At 50.4% G+C, this 18,754-nt stretch overlaps 1 protein-coding gene across 3 annotated transcripts in view; it reads left to right on the forward strand.

Moving 5' to 3' along the window:
• Nucleotides 1–18,754, forward strand: part of CRISPLD2 (cysteine rich secretory protein LCCL domain containing 2) — an 82,762-nt gene that overhangs the window by 55,957 nt on the left and 8,051 nt on the right. Inside the window, exon 15 of one of the 3 annotated variants that reach the window (XM_006045708.4) lies at nucleotides 9,752–12,143. The exons of 1 other annotated variant lie outside the window; for it this stretch is intronic. In XM_006045708.4, coding sequence (XP_006045770.2) covers nucleotides 9,752–9,806 — 55 coding nt within the window. In that variant the 3' untranslated portion in view covers nucleotides 9,807–12,143. Of the gene's footprint in view, nucleotides 1–5,624; nucleotides 8,177–9,751; nucleotides 12,144–18,754 lie in introns of those variants that run through there. One more of the 3 variants, XM_025268481.3, reaches the window with a different exon arrangement.

Consider the following 18,754-nt stretch of genomic DNA (forward strand, 5'->3'; position numbering starts at 1 on the left):
ACAGGAGGCTGTCCACATCCACGGACTCCACAGCCACGGGTGGACGTGGAGTGGATACAGAGGGCTGACTGTGTCTTGCGGACAGCCTTCCCCAGGCCCCGGAGTGGTTGATGCCCACTGCACTACTCAGACAGGTTCTACTGAGCAGACAATTTGCTTGCCTTCCTTCTTGGGCTCTTTTCCCCCTGAGTAGGTTGTGCAGGCTGAAATCTGTGATCAGCTGAAGTCTGTGGTGAGCTTCCCGACCTGTAGAGGGAAAATGATAGCAGCCACCTCCAGTGTTGGGGAAGACAGTGGGTCTCCAAATAGGCTCCCCAGAGCAGCATCCAAATTGACGGGGAGTTTGCTAGAGAAGCACATTCTCTGGCCTACCCAGGACAGACACTTGGGGAGCGCAGCCTCCTCTTGGAGGCCCTGATGCCTGCTGGAGGGTGACCGCTGCTGCCAGAGGGGGTGATGCAGGGTGGCCACGTCCCGGCACACACAGTTGCACTGTCCGTGATTCTGATAGTTTGTGAGGTACTGTGTATCTGCGGGGGCCCAGACCCATGCCGGGATGGGTGGGTGCCAGGTGGTAGTCTGCCCTGCGTGTGCAGGGGGAGAGGCCAGGCCAGAGGGAACATGGGGTCTGAGGGCAGCTGGGAGCCCTCTGCACTGCTCGTCAGCTGGGTGTCCTGGGGCAGGCAGTCTCCCCAGGCCTCCGTCAGTGTCTGCTGTGAGGATTAAATGAGAAAGTATGTGCAAAGCACTCACCAGCGGCTTAGAGCAAGTGTCTAATAGACCCGCTGGTCTGGCCGTTATGACACCTCAAGGCCAGTTTTGAACCTCAGGACGCTTTGGTTCTTTTCATGTAGGGTCAGGTAACGCGACTGTAGGAAGTAGCCTACGTGGATTATTCCAGGACAAGGGAGAAAGCATCGTGCAGGAATTACTCTTTCGTCCTGATATCCGTCCGTTCCGCGTGCTCTCACCTATCAGGTGTCACACTCGAGGTGAACCCTTACAGTGTCCCAGGCGCTGGGACCCAGCGGGGAGCACATAGTCCCGATCTGCGCCCCCCGGGACTTGTCACCTAGTTGCAGGACAGACAGCGCAGAAATAACAACTTTAGTAGCAGGGCACAGGCGTCTCTGCTGCGGAGGGTGGTGCTGGGAGCTGAGCACACCCAGCAGGGGCCCATCTTACTGTCAGGAGGGGCCTCTGTGGTGACGTGGCTCCTGCAGAGATGTCTGGCTGCCCCAGGCAGGGCAGCCCCCTCCTCCCCTTCTTTAGATGGGACCTCAGAGCCCCTCTGCATATGGACCAGTGCTGAGGAATTTCCCTGGAGCCTGTTCCCATTAGGGACTGTGGGAACCCAGCCTGAGGCTGGTGACTCTGTCCTCAGTGTCTGCAGGGCCCCTGGAGTGGTCATGGCTGTCCCAAGGGAGATGTGGACACTGGACATACAGCACCCGTTCACAGAAAGCCACCTTCTAAATTTAGGGAATCCTTCAATCAGTCAAACAAACAAACCTCCTGAACAGAATTCTCAGTACACAGACCAAAAGTTGGTTCTGCGTCAAAGTGTCTTTAGTTTAGCAATTGTCTTTTTCTAGAAGAGGATTTCCTGAAAGTTTTGAAAGATGACCATGCAGAACCGGAACCACGTAAGACGACAGGCACTTTCTCTCTCTCACACACATGCCCATGAAAGCATGGAAGGAAAAGGAATCCGGGAGAACTTTAGATGTTGGGACCTGGGTTTGTCCAGATATTCTCAGAAAGAAGTGACATCTGGAAGAATATCAGTTCAGGATTTTTTTTTTTTTTCCTGAGGCCAGGACTGATTTTTAAAGACAGATTTCACAATGAGATTGGGAAATATACCAAACAATGACAGATAATACTCTTGGTCACAGTGACCTGTTTACAGAGGTTGATGGTATATACGTGGATTGATGTTTACCCGAACAGTAGGCCACCTGGACTAGCATTTATGGGGCAGCTCCTGTGTGCTGGGCACTGTCCCTGGGGCTGGGGCCACAGCAGGGACAGAAGAAGCCAAAATTCTTGTCCACAGAGGCCTCTGTCGACTGGGGCATGTCCCAGATACATACCGTGAGCCACAGAGGGGATTAGAAGCAAAGCATTAGAGCGCAGTTGGTCTACAGTGTTGTGTTGGTCTTAGGTGTACAGGGCAGTGAGTCAGTTCTCCGTGTACATATATCCACTCTTTTTTAGATTCTTGCCCCACCACATGGGGATTTTAAGGTTTCTAGTAATCATAGTGAAAAAGAAACAGAAGGGAGAATTTAGAGTACATTCATTTCATCCAATGAATCAACACTATTATTGTTTCAATGTGTATGAACAGAAGAAGTGTTGGTGGGAAACTTGCACTCCTCTTTTCTCATAAGAGCTGGGAAGCCCAGTGGGTGTTTCACACACAGAACACGTCTCAGTTTGGGTGAGCTACATTTCAAGCCCTCGGTAACCACCGTGAGCTCTGGGAGTCTCGAGGGTCAGGTGTCTGAAACTCTCTCAACTTGAGCAGAAACTCTGGGAAGCAGAAACCACTGGGCCGTTATTTCCAGAGGGAATGAGCTTTGCACTCTCCCCCAGGCTGGCTGGACCAAGCTGGGCTGGTCTCCCTCCCTCCCTGCTCCTGTTTCCCAGCACTCTCAGATCTGTACTATCGTTAGCTCAGCTCACCTCCCAACAGTCCCATGAGGCAGAGACCACAGTTACCCACATTTATCAATAAGGAAAGGGAGGCTTAACAGAGAGGTTAAAGGACTTGCCCAAGGGCACCCCACCAATAAGCGGCAGGGCCCATACTTGAACTCAGGCTGGTAACCAGCACACGTGACTTCTTACTGCAGACAAGTTGTTGACCAAAGAAGGGTCTGGGGTGAGCCTTAACACTCCTAAGGTACTCTTGTTTGTAAACTTTACAAATATTAATTAGAAGAGAAATACTTATTTAAATAATAGGGCTTCCCTGGTAACTCAGACGTGTAAAGAATGGCACCTGGGACCCCTCTGTACTGCTTGCCAGCTGGGCGTCCTCGGCCGGCAGTCTCCCCTGCCTCTGTCGGTGTGTCCTTACAATGCAGGAGACTCAGGTTTGATCCCTGGGTCAGGAAGAGCCCCTGAAGGGGATGGCAATGCACTGCAGAGTTCTTGCCTGAAGAATACCATGGACAGAGGAGCCTGGCGGGCTGTATAGTCCACGGGGTCGGCAAAGAGTCAGACATGACTGGTCGACTGACACTTTCACTTTCTATTTAAATAATATGTCTAGGGATTAGAAAAGAAGAGTTCCTATAAGCATTCTGTTAATCTCTGTTAACTGCTTTTTTAATAACTTTTCCAGGCTTCCCCTACCCCACCCTGGGCAATACACATAAAAATGAAAATGGACATTGTATTTTTTTTCCTAAAAAAATATTTTCTAAAATTGTTTTCTCCTAAAAAATATTTTCTATTTCATGAAATGAGATGAAGAGGTTTGACGATTCCTTGGGGATTGGGCTTATGCACGGATAATTCACTCGCTGCTGTGCACCTGCCCACCATTCCTCTGATGGGAGAATGTGGTTTCAGTCTCGTGGGGTGACGCTGTCCATGGCCCAGGGCTTGAGCTCCGGTCAAGTGCACAGCACTGACCCAGAACCTTCCCTGGATGAGCTCATTCACCTCCTACAGGGCCCCTGAGGAAGGGGTGCTTTTGCGAATTCTGTCCTCAGAAGCAGAAACTGAGGCTCAGAGAAATGGATTAACCACCCCAAGGTCCGATAGATAAGATCTGGGACTATTTCTGTCTGACTCTTGGAGTTTCCTGGAAGATCAGTAGAGGGTGAGAATCGGGGAGAACAGATTAGAATATTAAAAAAAAATGTTTATGTATGTATAACACACTATACATATAAATACATGCATGTTCATGTATGCATATAAGTGATATTGCTTAGTACTGAAAAAGATGTCGCACATTTAAAGCCACGATAGCAATCCTCTCCCATCCTTTTGTTGCTGGGTTCCATACCCCCTGGGGTTAGCTGCCAACTAGTGGACCATCCATCCCAGGACAGAGGTACACTGTCCTCTTTCTTTAATCCAGTCTCTGTCGTGTGCTGCCAAACGCCAACCACTTCCTCCCTGAGTAATTTTCGCCCGCAGGAGTGAGCTTCCAGGACGAAGCCTTATGCTTTTGGCTCCTGGCGGACCTGCAGCCTCCCCCCTCCCAAGGGGCTCCCGGAGTTTGAGCCCTGACTGCCATGTGGGGTTGGCCAGTGTGGTCCTCAGCAGTGGTATGGCCACAGCCCATCCATTTAGGATGAGGGTCGGGAAAGGGTCCCAGAGCATCCACAGAGCTGCATCCGTGTCCCAGCTGCACCTGGAACAGGTGTTCTGTTTGGGGCAAATCACGTCACCTCTCAGAGCCTTGCTTCCCTTTCTATAAGTGGGAGGAAGCCTGGAGATCTCTCCGGGGGCTTTGGGGACTGGATGGGGTAAGATTACATAATGAACGGAGGCGGCATTGGGGTGCGGCGGTGTGTGTGCCAGACACAGCCGCTGGCTGGGAGAGCTGAACACTGGTGCCCAGGGCAGGCGAGGGGCCGTCGGAAGCCTGGACTCGCTCCCCAGGGCTGGGCCGTGACACCACCCGAGGCCACAGTGCCTCAACCTTTCCCGGAGCTCCCATCCCAGCGTGTCAAGTAGATCAGTGACCCTGGGGATGCCCCAGAGGCTTCCCAGGCCAGCTCCGGTTCTTCCCCAGTTCTCAGAGGGGGTTTTTGTGCTGGTTTTCCCTCCCTTCCCCCTCCCTTTCTCTCTCTTTCTTTCTCCCTTCCTTCCTTCCTTCCTTTTTTTCTCTTTGTCTCTTCCTCCTCACCCCCTAACTTTTCATAGTAAGATTAGAGAAATTTCAAGAAATAGTGCAAATAGTTTTAAGAAACTACTATCACAGAAAATCCCACTGTAAACACTTTAGCGGTTTCCTTCCAGATTTTTTTTCTATTTGCACAGTAACAGTTTATTTCTTAGTTTTCTTAATTAATTTTACTTTTGGTTGCGCTGCGTCTCCGAGGGCTTTCTCTAGCTGTGGCGAGTAGTGGCCACTCTCTAGTTGTGGTACACGGGCTTGTCTTTGCAGTGTTTTCTCTGGTTGCAGAGCACAGACTCGAGAGCACATGGGCTTCAGGAGTTGCAGCTCCAGGGCTCTAGAGCGCAGGCTCAGCAGTGGAGCACAGGCTTAGTTGCTCCGTGTAACGTGGAATCTTCCCAGACCAGGGATCAAACCCGTGTCCCCTGTGTTGGCAGGAAGATTCTTATCCACTGTGCCATCAGGGAACTCCCTTGTGATTTTGGTTTTTTTCCTACAGAAAAAGGAATCAGACTGCCCACATTGTTCTGTTAATTTTTTTTCAGTCAACAACAGTTGTGCGTGTCTTCCCAGTATTTCCCATGCCTGACATAGCCACACCATCATTTCCATGGCTCCATGATATTCTGCTGCATGGACAGACTGTTTCTTTACCCAGTTGACTGACATCTGGGTTGGTTCCTTTTTTTGTTTTTGTAAACAACACAGCAAAGAACGTCTTTGCACAACCTGTGTGCTTTCCCTACACTTTGCTTAGGTAACTTCCTGGTTGCAGCATAGCCACAGCCACCAATTGACCTCTTTCTGTGATGCACGGCATGTCTCTCTCCTGTTCAAGTCCTGCTGAGAAAAAAATCTCCGACTCTTACCAGGCAGGTCACCCCACCCACTTCCCCACCCTCCTGGTACAGCATCTGCCTCGTCACAGCAGTGCCCCTAACTGGCCTGCTCTCTTTCCTGGATACCTCAGGGCCTTTGCACCTGCTGGTACCCAACCCTGGGCCCTCCCAGCTCCTATACCTCCCATGGCTGGACCTCATGTTGTGTACATCTACACAAAAATGCCAGCTCCCCAAGGAGGCACCCTCCTGCTGTGGGGTCTCCATTCACCCTCCCCCCTGACTGTGCCCCCGATCTAATCAGATCCTCAGGACCCACCACTGTCTGCAATTACTCCTTACACCTATTTAGCAGTTGATCTCTCACTCCCAGACCGTAAGCTCCATGAAGGTAAGAACCCCTTCACAGGTGTGGTTAACCCTGTGTCCCCGACACCCACCCCAATGCCCATACATAGTAGGTGTTCAGTAAATACTGGTTGAGTGACTGACAAAATGATGAGTTCAGCTATTTGTTCAGAACCAGTTGTAGGATTTTTAATACCCTTTATGAAAATTGTTCAATAATTTTGGGAACATCGTCCAACACCTTTGGTGAAAATTGTTCAGAAATGTGCTGGTTTACATTCCCTCGTGGGAGCTACAAACTAACCTAGAAAGAGTCAGAGGGCGAGATTTAGAAAAGGAGGGTGTCTTATAATTTATCAGGTCACACTTGGTTTTCATCAGACACACACAGTTGTCCACTTTGCTAGCAGAACTGGAGCTTGGTAAATGTTTGAAGCATGGACCTTGCCTGAGGCAGCAGGAGGGACCCACCTGATGGCACATGAGATCCAGTTGGCCCACTGTCTGATGTGCTGAGAAATAAACAGCCCGTTCAGCAGAGCTTGCTTGTGCCTTCCGGGTGGGGTGGTTGTTCAGTGGGGATGTCTGGCAGGAACCTTAGGGTTCCCGTCTGGATGACAGCCTGAGTGGCCCCTGTCCCTGCTTGTTGGGGGTCCTATGGATGGGGGCACCCACTGCCCCATCCGTAGAGTTTCAGAATCACAAACCCTGGTAATTGTCCCCAGCATGTGTAATAGCCGAGGGCGTGTGGCTCTGAGTGATTCTCCCAGACGATTCATTTGGGCAGAGAATCCAGGATAGTCTTGCAGCCCAGAGGCCCGAGGAGGGCCCTGAGCTTCTGAGAAACCTGCAGGGCAGCCAGGGTCGCTGCAGCCCCCACCACAGTGTCCACCCTCTGCCTCTGCGGGCCCATGGGGGCTTCTGGCACCAACATTCCGTTGTTTCTGGGTTCTGGACTTTCTCCACTGCCCCCTCTTGCCAAGGACTCCCATCTGATACACATTTCCAGAAGACCCAGCTCAACCAAAAAAATATGAATGGTAATAAAAAGCCACATGAGGGGCTGTGCTGGAGGCACGTGGGTTAACAGGCCACCCCGTGCATAGATGAGGAGGTTGTGAATCATGGTAACCTTCCTGAAACACAATTCAGCAGGCTGCCCACATCACCAGTGGGCATTCCTCTGATGCAGTAATTCCACTCCTAGGAGCTTATCCCTGGGTGCCCTCCTATAGATATAGGCAGCCCCATGGACCAGGTTGTTCTCTGTAGCATTGTTTGCAAAAGCAAAACATTAGAAATGGCTAAATATCCATCCTCAGGGACCCAGTTAACTATATGATAATAGCGTGGCACAGTGCCAGTGCCGGAGCCAGAGGAGACACGGGTTTGACTTCTGGGTCGGGAAGATCCCCTGGAGGAGGGCATGGCAACCCACTCCAGTATTCTTACCTGGAAAATCCCATGGACAAGGGAGCCTGGTGGGCTACAGTCCACGGGGTCGCAAAGAGTCGGACACGACTTAGCGAGTGAGTACACGATAGCTTCCTACGAGAGAATACTATGCAGTTGGATCAAAAGCACGAGGAAGCTGTTTTTGTACAGGGAGCCAATGGCTGTAAAAGGGACAAAAACAAATGTTGACAGGATGTGAAGAAGCTGGAAGATGCTTGTGTGTCACTGGTGGGGATGGAAAACAGTGCAGCTGCTTTGGAAAATAGTCTGGCGGGTTTTTAAGAAGTTGAGCATACATTTAACACACGACCTAGTAATTCCACTCCCAGGTATATACCCACAAGGAGTTGAAAGCATACATTCACACAAGAACCTGTATGCAAATATTCATTGCAGCATCATTTATATTTGCCAAAAATTGAATAAATCTAAAGTCCATCGACTGAGGAAGGGATTAATGGTGTGTGATCTACCCAGGTGATGGAATATCACTTGGTAAGAAAAGTAATGAAGTGCTGAACACACTACAACATGTTGCTGTTTTGCTGTTTAGTCACTAAGTCGTGTCCGACTCTTTTCGACCCCATGGACTGCAGCTTCCCTGTCCTTCACTGACTTCCGGAGTTTGCTCAAACTCATGTCCATTGAGTCAGTGATGCCATCCAACCACCTCATCCTCTGCTGTCTCCTTCTCCTCATGCCCTCCCCTTCTCTTCATGCCCTCAATTACTCCCGTGTCAGGGTCTTTTCCACAAGTCATCTCTTCACATCAGGTGGCCAAAGTACTGGAGCTTCAGCTTCAGCATCAGCCCTTCCAGTGAATATTCAGGGTTGAGTTCCTTTAGGATGGACTTGTTCTCCTTTAGGGATGATTGGCTTTCTGTGATTGGCTTCTGTTCTGAGCATGATGTTTTGAGGCCACAACATGGGTGAACGTCAAAACACCATGCCCAGAACAGAAGCCAATCAGAATGTCACACACTGTGTGATTCCATTGACATGAGAGGTCCAGAAGAGGCAGGGCCATAGGAACAGAACTGGCCAGGGGAACTAACTGTAAATGGGCACCAGAGACCCTCCAGGGGTGACTGTGATGACTTGAACCATGGAGATGACTGCATAGACCCCAGTCACTAAAAGTCCCCGAATTGTCCACTTCAAAAGTATGAATTTCATGGCATGTTGTATCTCAATGAAGCTGGGTGGTGGTGGGTTTTTTTTTTTTTCTTTTTAAAAAAGGATTTAGCTCCCATCTTGAGAGGGTGGTTTTTTCTGGCTGTGTGACTTGTAGAAACTGACTTTCTCCTTGCCTTCATACTCTTGCCTGCAAAATAGGGATACAAATGGCTCCACTGTGGGAGGGAGGTAAAGGCGGATAGAAGATGCTTCCTTTACAGCTCAGTTCAGTTCAATTGCTCAGTCATGTCTGACTCCGTGCGACCCCATGGACTGCAGCATGCCAGGCTTCCCTGTCCATCACCAACTCCCAGAGCTTGCTCAAACTCATGTCCATCGAGTTGGTGATGCCATCCAACCATCTCATATTCTGTCATCCCCTTCTCCTCCCGCCTTCAATCTTTCCCAGCATCAGGGTCTTTTCCAGTGAGTCATTTCTTCACATCAGGGCTTCCCTTGTGGCTCAGCTGGTAAAGAATCTTCCTGCAGTGCGGGAGACCTGGTTTCAATCCCTGGGTTGGGAAGATCCCCTGGAGAAGGGAAAGGCTACACACTCCAGTATTCTGGCCTGGAGAATTCCATGGACTGTATAGTCCATGGGGTCGCAAAGAGTTGGACACTACTGAGCAACTTTCTCTACACTCCTATACAATATCCAAGCCCAACTGTGGTGCCTCTTTTAGTAACTGGAACACATGCACTACTGTTTTAACACCACTCTATTAATCAGTCAAGCGGGTGGTTTCTCTTTGGGTTGACAGGTGGTAGCAAAAACCAGGCAGAAGTCCTAAAGGCTGAGTTGCGTTCAGACAGACGGGGGCCAGCCAATTCCAAGTTAACAGAAATACCTTAACAACCCAGACCTCGATTCAGACCCATGTGTGTCTGCAGAGGCAGAGGGCTTTGCCAGCTGCTGCTGGCCGGGGCGAGCCCTGTTCCTGTAGCTTTAGGAAGCATCTCTTGGCCACACTGCTTCCACTGAGGGGACCTGGGGACACCCAGCTCCCCCACCCCAGCTCGATCCCTGCAGAACTTTCGGTAACATGCGCTCTTCCTTCTTTTTCAGCTTGAGGACCCTTAGAGACGGAAAGGCCTTCCGCATCTTTGCCGTCAGGCAGTGAACTTGCAGGGCTGGGGAGAAGGGCATGTCCTCAAGGCGGCTTCAGGGGTTCTCTTTTTATTTTTATTTTGTCATGGGGGGTGGGTGGGCCGGGGATGTGGGGAGTCAGGAAGCTTCCTTTGATTGGCGTCCAGCGTCCCGTCTGCCATGCCTTGGGCTCAGCTCCTCACACCGGGAAGAGAGAGCATCCCTGGGGTCCTGAGCAGACAGCTGGTGATCATCTTGCCGAGGCCCGGGGGTCTCCCCGAGGAGGTGTCCTTCTATGGACGGAGAGAGGATTCCTACCGGAGGAGAGAATGAAGGATTTGGAGCTGACACCACGAGGCACTGGGGCCATGGGAAGAGGCGCACGGAGAACACTTGGGGGCGGGGGAGTTTCAGGGATGGAGTAGAGGTAGCTATTTAAAACATTCAGAAACACAATCTGTCCCTACCAATGGTGAAAATGGGATTAATGTTTGCTGGTCAGACAAACGGGCTGGTCTGGGGGACTCTGCCCTGGCACCTGTCCTGCTCCCGTCCTGCTGCATGCGGGCTGGTTCTACACACAGCAGTGCTGGTTGACTTCGAGTTCAGCCCTAATTCCACAGATGTGTCTTGTCTTGGTCCTTCCCTACGTCCACGTGGCCTGTCTGTCTGCTGCCTCGACCTTTGGTCTCATTGAGGACTAACAAACCAGGACCCTTCTTTGATCCCCTCCTCGCTGCGGCTCACACCCCACCCAGACTAGTTTTTTTGTCTCCCACCAGGGTCTTTGCTTAGCAAGTGATTCTGTATGAAGCCCACCTTTTAATTTCAACCCCTCGTTCTCTGTGGGTCCCACCAAGATGTCTAAAAACAGCCAAAGAAGGGCTGTTTAGTTGCTGCCTTTAAAAATGGCACTGAAGTGTGCAGATTCCCCATCCATCAGATGACCTATTTTTCTGCAGTGGGAGGAATGGCTTCATTCTTTAGAACATTCCTCGCCGAGGTTAGCAGCTCTGGAAGGAGACACAGCCTGTGGTTATGAAACCATCTTGCGGCATAATAACAAGAGATGGTAACACGCGCGGGAGATTTCTCTTCCTGTTTTTGTGGAACGGTTCTTGCCAAATGTTCCTGAGGCTCCGAGGAGCGTGGTGCTCTCTGGCTCCCATCGCCATATAAAACTTCATAAGCCTCGACCCGAACCCACAGTGAAATAAAAACCCTTCTGTAAATAGTGTTTCTTTGCAGAAGGTAAAATTCCACCTTCCACCACCAGACTGGCCAAAAGATCACTTTCGTGAATGCCAGTTTCAAAGTTGATTTCACCCTCAATCAGCATATTTCGAAGGCAAAAGAGCTAGCAAAAAGTTAAAAAGAAAAAACTAAGATAGTCCGGACGAGGAACTCTACCTGAGGAACCAAGCTGGTTGCTTCCATCAGAGTATCCCTAATTAGAGCAGAAACAGAAGGTAAATACTATTCCCAGCTAGAGGGAGTTTGTAGAAGGAATGAAACTGTTAACCTTGACAGAGCTGAAATGAGCAGGACTGTTTTTGCTTTGCACACTATGGGCTTGTTATAATTCATAAGTACTGACTGTCCGACTCCAAATGTCAGAGTGGAAGAATTTGGTCAGACTGTCAGATACTCGTCTTGTCCCTGCCAAAGATCTGAGTCCTTGGATCAGATGCTAGCTAAGTATTACACTGTTGGACTTCTGCTTGTCACCAGGCTTTGGTGGCTGTGACCACGTCCAAACTCTGAGTTGGGGTTTTCAGAATTAGTGACAGTCCAGGGGAATTTCAGTAGGTTTGCTTTTGAAGCATTCTGCCCGAGGGAGTCTGAAACATCCAATAGGAGTGAACTCTACCATTTAAAAGTAAAATTCCCAGTTCCTTCATTAACTGGCCCGTATAATGGACTAGAAACTCCTTGCCCAGAACCAGGTCTTGCTATCTCTTTCACTCTCACAAACATTTTGAAACTGGAACCGTTTATCTTCCAGAAATGAACACAGGGCTTCAAAGGAGAAGCTCTCCTACTAATCAGGGACCTCCTTCTCATTTAATGTTTAACAGTGCCTACAGCGCCTTCAGCACCTCACCCATAAGATGATAAATCTGGCCGACAGTGTTACTGGGACCCCCAAAATAAAGTTTTGGTTTCCTTCCGGTTTTTCCCATCATGTTCTGATTTTTCATACTGTCTGTAGGCTCACTCAGCCCGCAGCTTACATGTATGCTTTTTTCTATGAAAAATGATGTATTTTACTACTTCCTATGTACAAAAATTTATTGTAAATTTATGTGTGCTTCGCTTGAACAGGGACCACGTTGCTGTCGTTTCAATAAAACTGATTTGATTTCTAAAACGTTTCTGGGACTTATCTTTTAAGGGCACACCTCATCCGTCTGTGTAATAAAAAGTTTAAAAGCTCCTTCCAGGCTGGTTGGAGAAAGATATGGCAACCTACTCCAGTGTTCTTGCCTGGAGAATCCCAGGGACAGGGGAGCCTGGTGGGCTGCAGTCTATGGGGTCACACAGAGTCGGACACGACTGAAGCGACTTAGCAGCAGCAGCAGGCTGGTTGGTCTTTTCCATGACATCCTCCCGGGAACGCGGCGCAAGGGCGTGGAGACGCTAATCGTGGAAGGATTTCCATCTCCCATGTGCGTAAAGCGTTAAGTCAAGTGGGGCGTGAGGATTTGGGCGCAAGGACGTGTGTGCGTGAGGACCTGTGTGCGTAAGGACGTGGGGACGCGAGGATGTGGGCGCAAGGACGTGTGTGCGTGAGGACGTGTGTGCGTGGAGGCCTGCGGACGTGGGGACGCGAGGATGTGTGTGCGTGAGGACGTGTGTGCGTGGGGGCGCGGAGGCATGTGTGCGTGAGGACATGGGTGTGTGCGTGCTTGTGTGTTCCGGCCGGCCAGGCTGGGCTGCGGCCTGAGGGGCTGGGCTGCCTCCTGACCACCCAGTCGCACGGCGTGGTGAGTACGACAGCCTTACCCTCACTCCATCAGCGTCTTGGTCCGTCGGCTGCCCCCGGGGCTCCCACCGCAGAGCCTGTCGACCCCACAGCTCTGGAGGCCGGAAGTCCAAGATGAAGGCTCAGAAGGCCGCTCTCCTCAGGCCTCTCTTCTGGGCCTGCAGGCGCCCCCTTCTCACTGAGTCTTCTCTGTTGGAGCATTCCTGGTGTTTCTTTTTCGTCTTAACGAGGACGGGTTCTGTAGGGTCAGTTCCTGCCGTGTAGACTCCCGTTTAACCTTAGTTATCCCCAGAAGGGCTTCCTTGGTGGCCCTGTGGTAAAGAATCCGCCTGCAGTGCGGGCAGGTGCGGGTTCAGTCCCTGGGTTGGGAAGATCCCGTGGAGGAGAAGATGGCAGCCCACTCCAGCATTCTTGCCTGGAGGGCTGTAGTCCAGTGGGTCCCAAAGAGTCAGAAACGAATGAGCACGCTCATCTTCAGAGGCCACATCTCCACATACAGACATATCAGGCATTACGGCTTCAACACATGAATTTGGGGAGGGGGAAACCCCGCTCAGCCCTGAATAGACGTCATCTTCCCCGGCGTCAGTCCGTTTTTGTCCAGTTGAGTCGTGTGTCTCTGTGTGTTTCGACCGCCAGCATCCACAAACCATTTTGGGGGTTCCTGGCCGACCTTTTTCATCTCCCCATCCACGCTCTGCCTTTGCCTTCACCGGCCATCTGTTCTTAAGAGGTGCTTCTCATTCCCATGGATGGTGGGATTAGTGGTCCTTTGTTCTTTTTTTGGCAGTGGCATGCGAAATCTTACTTAAACCTTTGCCTCCTAAGGGAAAGCTGAAGAGTACTAACCGCTGGACCACCAGGGAATTTTCAGCGTTCCTTTTTAATAAATGCACTTGCAGTTTTTTAATTTAAGAGTTTATTTGTGGCTGCGCTGGGTCTTCATTGCTGCAGGCAATGAAGTTGCATCGAGCGGGGTTACTCTTGATTGTGGGGCCTGGGCTCACATTGCAGTGAGTTTTCTTGTGGAGCGCCGGCTGTAGGGCGCGTGGGCTTCCGTAGTTGTGGCTCCTGTACTGGAGCTCAGGCTCAGTAGTTGTGGCACACGGGCTCTGTTGCTCTGTGGCAAGTAGGGTCCTAGTTCCAGGACCAGGGTTCAAACCTGTGTCCCCTGCATTGGCAGGTGGATTCTTAACCACTGGACCACCAAGGAAGTTCCCATTTAAGGCTTTTTAAATGTTGATTTAAAAATACTGCATAAGCAGGTCTGTGGGTGGGTCACAGAAATCACAAAGATGAGATGATGACTACTGATGTTTGGGAAATGCAGGTTTCTGACAAATGCTTTGTCAAGGCCATAGACATGCCCCCCCTCCCAAATCAACGGCAACCTCCGGGCACTGGGAGCGGCCCTTCCAGACTTTCTCCTACAGAGCCTGCAGCTTTCCTTGATGCCCACACCTCTTTCTCCTTCTTCAGGAAGTTCTTCTGAACCCCCAGGATGCCGCAACCCTGGGTCCTGAAGTTTTTGCCCCCAAATGTCCAACACAGAAAAGATGCACTGGCTGAGGAGACAATGGCAACTTGGAGGGAGCTGGCGCTCCCTTCTTGCAGAGTCAGTCTGAGACGCAGCAAAGGTGTGCGGGAGTGGTGTGAGCAGGCTGAATGCCAGCATGCTGCTTGGGCACTCCAACAGAGGAGGCGCCGCACAAGGTGACCCAGGGGCTGAGCACTGACCTGAGGGTCCCTGGCCTGCCTCCCACCCCCTTACCAACTGAGGAAGCTTGGACAGTTTTGTTTTTTTTTTTTCCCCCAGCTGCACTGTGTGGCATGTAGGATCTTAGTTCCCCAGCCAGGGATCACACCCATGCCTTTTGATTGAAATGGGGGAGGTTTAACCACTGGCCTGCCAGAGAAGCCACTTCTGCCTGTTTGGGCCTCTGCTCATTTAGGAATTTCTCACAGTGACCTCACCGCAGAACAGTGATTCCAGGGAAGCTGCGGGCTGAAAGGTGCTCTAGTAATCGTGGCCACTGTGCCGGGTGACACGCTTTGGGGCGGCAGCTAACACGAACCCATGCGGTAGCCCCAGGACTTGTCAGAAGAGCAGATTTTCGGGTCCCAGCCCAGATCCTGTGAATCAGAACCTGCTGGAGTTCACAAGCTCTCAGGATGATTCTGGTGCTGGGTCCGTTGGAGAATCATCACTCTGAAAACATCCAGATATCTCACATGAGAAGTCAGAAGAGAGGTGATCTGGGGGCAGAGGCTCAGGGATGCTGGGACAGCTGGTCAGCATCCATGCAAACCTCCCCCCCTCCTCTGTGGGCAGGATGGCCGCCGGTCACAGACTGTCCCCACACTGAGTCTGAGATGGGAAGAAGGGACGAGGGAGTGAGTCCTCTTTCCCACAATATTCTTTTATTGGGGAAGAAAATCATTCCTGGGATTCCCCAGCAGGCCTGTTTTTGCATTCCTTTCATCACCAATGGTTCGCATGCCCAGTCCGAGGTTTATTGTGAGCAACTGTGACAGAAAAAGGTTTAGAGTGAAGAGAGGCAGACCGGGGGCCACGAAGGGGTCACGTGGTCTAAGAGTTAGGAGCCAGGATGCAGACATGCCTGAGTTTGAATCCCACATCAGCTCTTCACCAGCGCTGTGACACTGGGCCATTCGCTGAACCTCTCTGAGCGTCGGTGGCCTCCTCTGTAAAGGGGCAATAATGAAGTGCTCACGGGGTGCTTATGTGGATTCAGTGAGGTCATACTTGAGGCGTGCTCAGCCCTTGGTGGGTGCCCGCGGCTGCCGCATGTATCACTACATTGCTTTGCAGCATGAAACTAATACCAGTGGGTACATGCCACAGGGAGACAGGTTTCTACCAAGTACAATGAGGAAGATTCAGATTGCAGGACTTCCAAAAGTGAAATGGGCCTTATGAAGAGGGAGTGACTCCTCTTCCCTGGAAGAATATGAACGGAAGCTGGAAGATCCTTGAACTAGATTGACCGCAGAGCCTTTTCCCTGATTTTGGCTTCCAGCAAAGACCTGCCTTCCCTCTTTCCCCTGCCCTACCCCTAGGGCCCTGGGGACCCACGGAAGGGATGGCAGGAATTGTGAAATCCTGGCTCCTCAAACCGTGGCCACTTCATTCTAAAAAGGAAAAGTAAAAACCCTGCAGCTTGGTGGGTGGTCCTGAAACCCTTACATGTTTTATGGGGTTGATTTGTTTGTTTGTCTTACCCATTTTCCTTCTAGTTTTTCACACCAAGACCTGTCCTAGACTACCACTGGGACTTTAAAAATCTTTTAGCCCCTTAAAAAAATAAATTTGGTGCCGAAGGCCCAGGTTTCGAAACCTTCATGGTGTTCCTTTGACTCATCCTGGCCAACTAAACCGGTAGCAGCCTTCATCCAAGGACCAGGAGACAGACCATTAAACCAGTTCTTCTGTCAGTGCCTGGCCTGGATCCCACGTGGGCAGAAGGCTGCCCTCTGGGCCCTGCCGCCACCTGAATGGGGATGGGCTGGCCTGTCAGCCAGCAGGCTACCAGCTCGTGGGCTCTCACCTTCTCATGGCTGTGGTCCAAGGATATTTCCACTCCATCCCACTGGCACCAATCCAGACCCACTGTCCCCCTGCCCCTGTCTGACCCAGGAAGGCAGCAAAGGAACCCACCTGTGCCAAGTGCCACTACATGCCAGGATTAACTGGGCACCAAGCTTGTGCTGTCTCGTTTAATAAGCACCCGTCTCCATCAATAGTTTGCTAATTCAATATACATGTCAAATATAATTCAAATCCTAATTAGATTTTCTTTGTCAAAATGTCAGCTGGGAATGCATTGAGTTGCATGTAACGGAGACCCAACCACAGTGGCAGGGAGGTCCCGGGGATGCACGCTTGCGGAGTCCTCTAGGTTCCTTCCCACTTACTGCTCTGCCATCCTCAGAGAGTGGCGTGTGTCCTTGTGGTTATGACTCTTCACCTCTACCCTGTAGCAGACCTTCCAGGAAGGAAGTGACACCATGAAGGGCAGAAGCCACATGGCGGTTTGATTCTGCCTCTTTTCTTCCAGGTAGTGTATTTTTCAATTCTGGAATTCTGAGCGAGAACCCGAGTCTGTCTCAACCAGAAAAACAACGGAAGCATAGCTTTCCCAGAGGTCTCAGCCTGTAATTTCCACTGATACCTTCTTGGTCAGACTTGGGTCCCACAGCCACTCCTTGCTGCAAGGAAGTTTGGAGAGATGCGTCTTTTTTCCACGTTGAGATCCAGCTGTCAAGTGGGTCCTGTGAGGATGAATGGGAGAAGGGACCTCGGGTAGGTCAGGTCTGGCTCACCTGTGAACAGGTGAGAACTGCAGGTGTTGCTTCTTAGAACTGCCGTAACAAATGACCATAAATCCAGTAGCTTAAACAGCAGACACTTACTCACAGTTCTGGAGATAAGAAGTATGAAACTTCCTAGAATTTGAAGATTCTAGGGGAGGATCCTTCCTGCCTCTTCCAGCTCTGGGTGCCCCAGGCATCTCTTGGCTTCTCCCACGTCACTCCAATGTCTGCCCCAGGTCACGTGGCCACCTCAAGCTCCTTAACTAATTACCTTTGCAAAGATCCCAATTCAAAGTAAGGTCACATTCTGAGGTTGCAGGGAGACATGAATTTGGGAGGGATACTATTCAACCCAGTCTGCGGAGAAGGCAATGGCACCTCACTCCAGTATTCTTGCCTGGAAAATCCCATGGATGGAGGAGCCTGGTGGGCTGCAGTCCATGGGGTCGCTAAGAGTCAGACACGACTGAGCGACTTCACTTTCATTTTCACTTTCATGCATTGGAGAAGGAGGTGGCGACCCACTCCAGTGTTCTTGCCTGGAGAATCCCAGGGACGGGGGAGCCTGGTGGGCTGCCGTCTACGGGATCGCACAGAGTCGGCCTCGACTGAAGCGACAGCAGCAGCAGCCTCAGTTTCCTCATATATGAAATGGGAACAATAATAGCAGCTACTTTGGCTTTTTTAAAAGTTTGTTTTGTAGAAGTGTAGTTGATTTACAGTGTGTTAATTTCTGCTGTATAGCTAAGTGACTCATATATATATATATATATGTCCTTTTTCATATTCTTTCCTATGATGGTTTATCACAGGATGTTGATATAGTTCCCTATGCTATACATACGGGCTTCCCTGGTGGCTCAGAGGTTAAAGCGTCTGCCTGGAATGCAGGATACCCGGGTTTGATCCCTGGGTTGGGAAGATTCCCTGGAGAAGGAAATGGCAACCCACTCCAGTACTCTTGCCTGGAGAATCCCATGGAGGGAGGAGCCTGGTAGACTACAGTCCATGGGGTTGCAAAGAGTTGGACACGACTGAGCGACTTCACTTTCACTTTCACTTATGCTATACAGTAGGATCTTGCTGTTTATCCGTTCTATATATAATAGTTTGCGTAGGCTAATCCCAAACTCCATCCCTCGCTCACCGTCTCCACCCTGGCAACCACACATCTGCTATGTCTGTGAGTTTGTTTCTGTTTCATAGATAAGTTCATTTGTATTGTAATTTAGAGTCTACATGTGATATTTGTCTTTTTCTCTCTGGTTTACTTCACTTAGTATGATAATCTCGAGGTCCATCCATGTTGCTGCAAATGGCATTACTTTGCTCTTTTTATGGCTGAATAATACTCCATTCTGTGTATGTACCACATCTTCGGTATCCACTCGTCTGCTTACATTCAGATTGTCTCGTGTCTTGGCTGTTGTGAATAGAGCTGTAATAGCAGCTGCTTTGTGTAGTTGTTATGAGGTTCAAACAAGTTAATATTTTTCTTAAAGCATTTGGAAGCCTGGCACATAATACGCGCTATATACATGTTAGTTTATGTCATCATTTTAACAAATGTGTTTTGCATTCCTCGTTTTTTTTCCCCTCAAAGTTCTGCCCTAAGCCTTCAGGCAGCAGCCCCTGTTTTTCTCCGGGAAGGGAGGCCATAG

The sequence above is a fragment of the Bubalus bubalis genome, chromosome 18 (genome assembly GCF_019923935.1).
Source record: "Bubalus bubalis isolate 160015118507 breed Murrah chromosome 18, NDDB_SH_1, whole genome shotgun sequence".
In the NCBI taxonomy this organism is placed as follows: domain Eukaryota; kingdom Metazoa; phylum Chordata; class Mammalia; order Artiodactyla; family Bovidae; genus Bubalus; species Bubalus bubalis.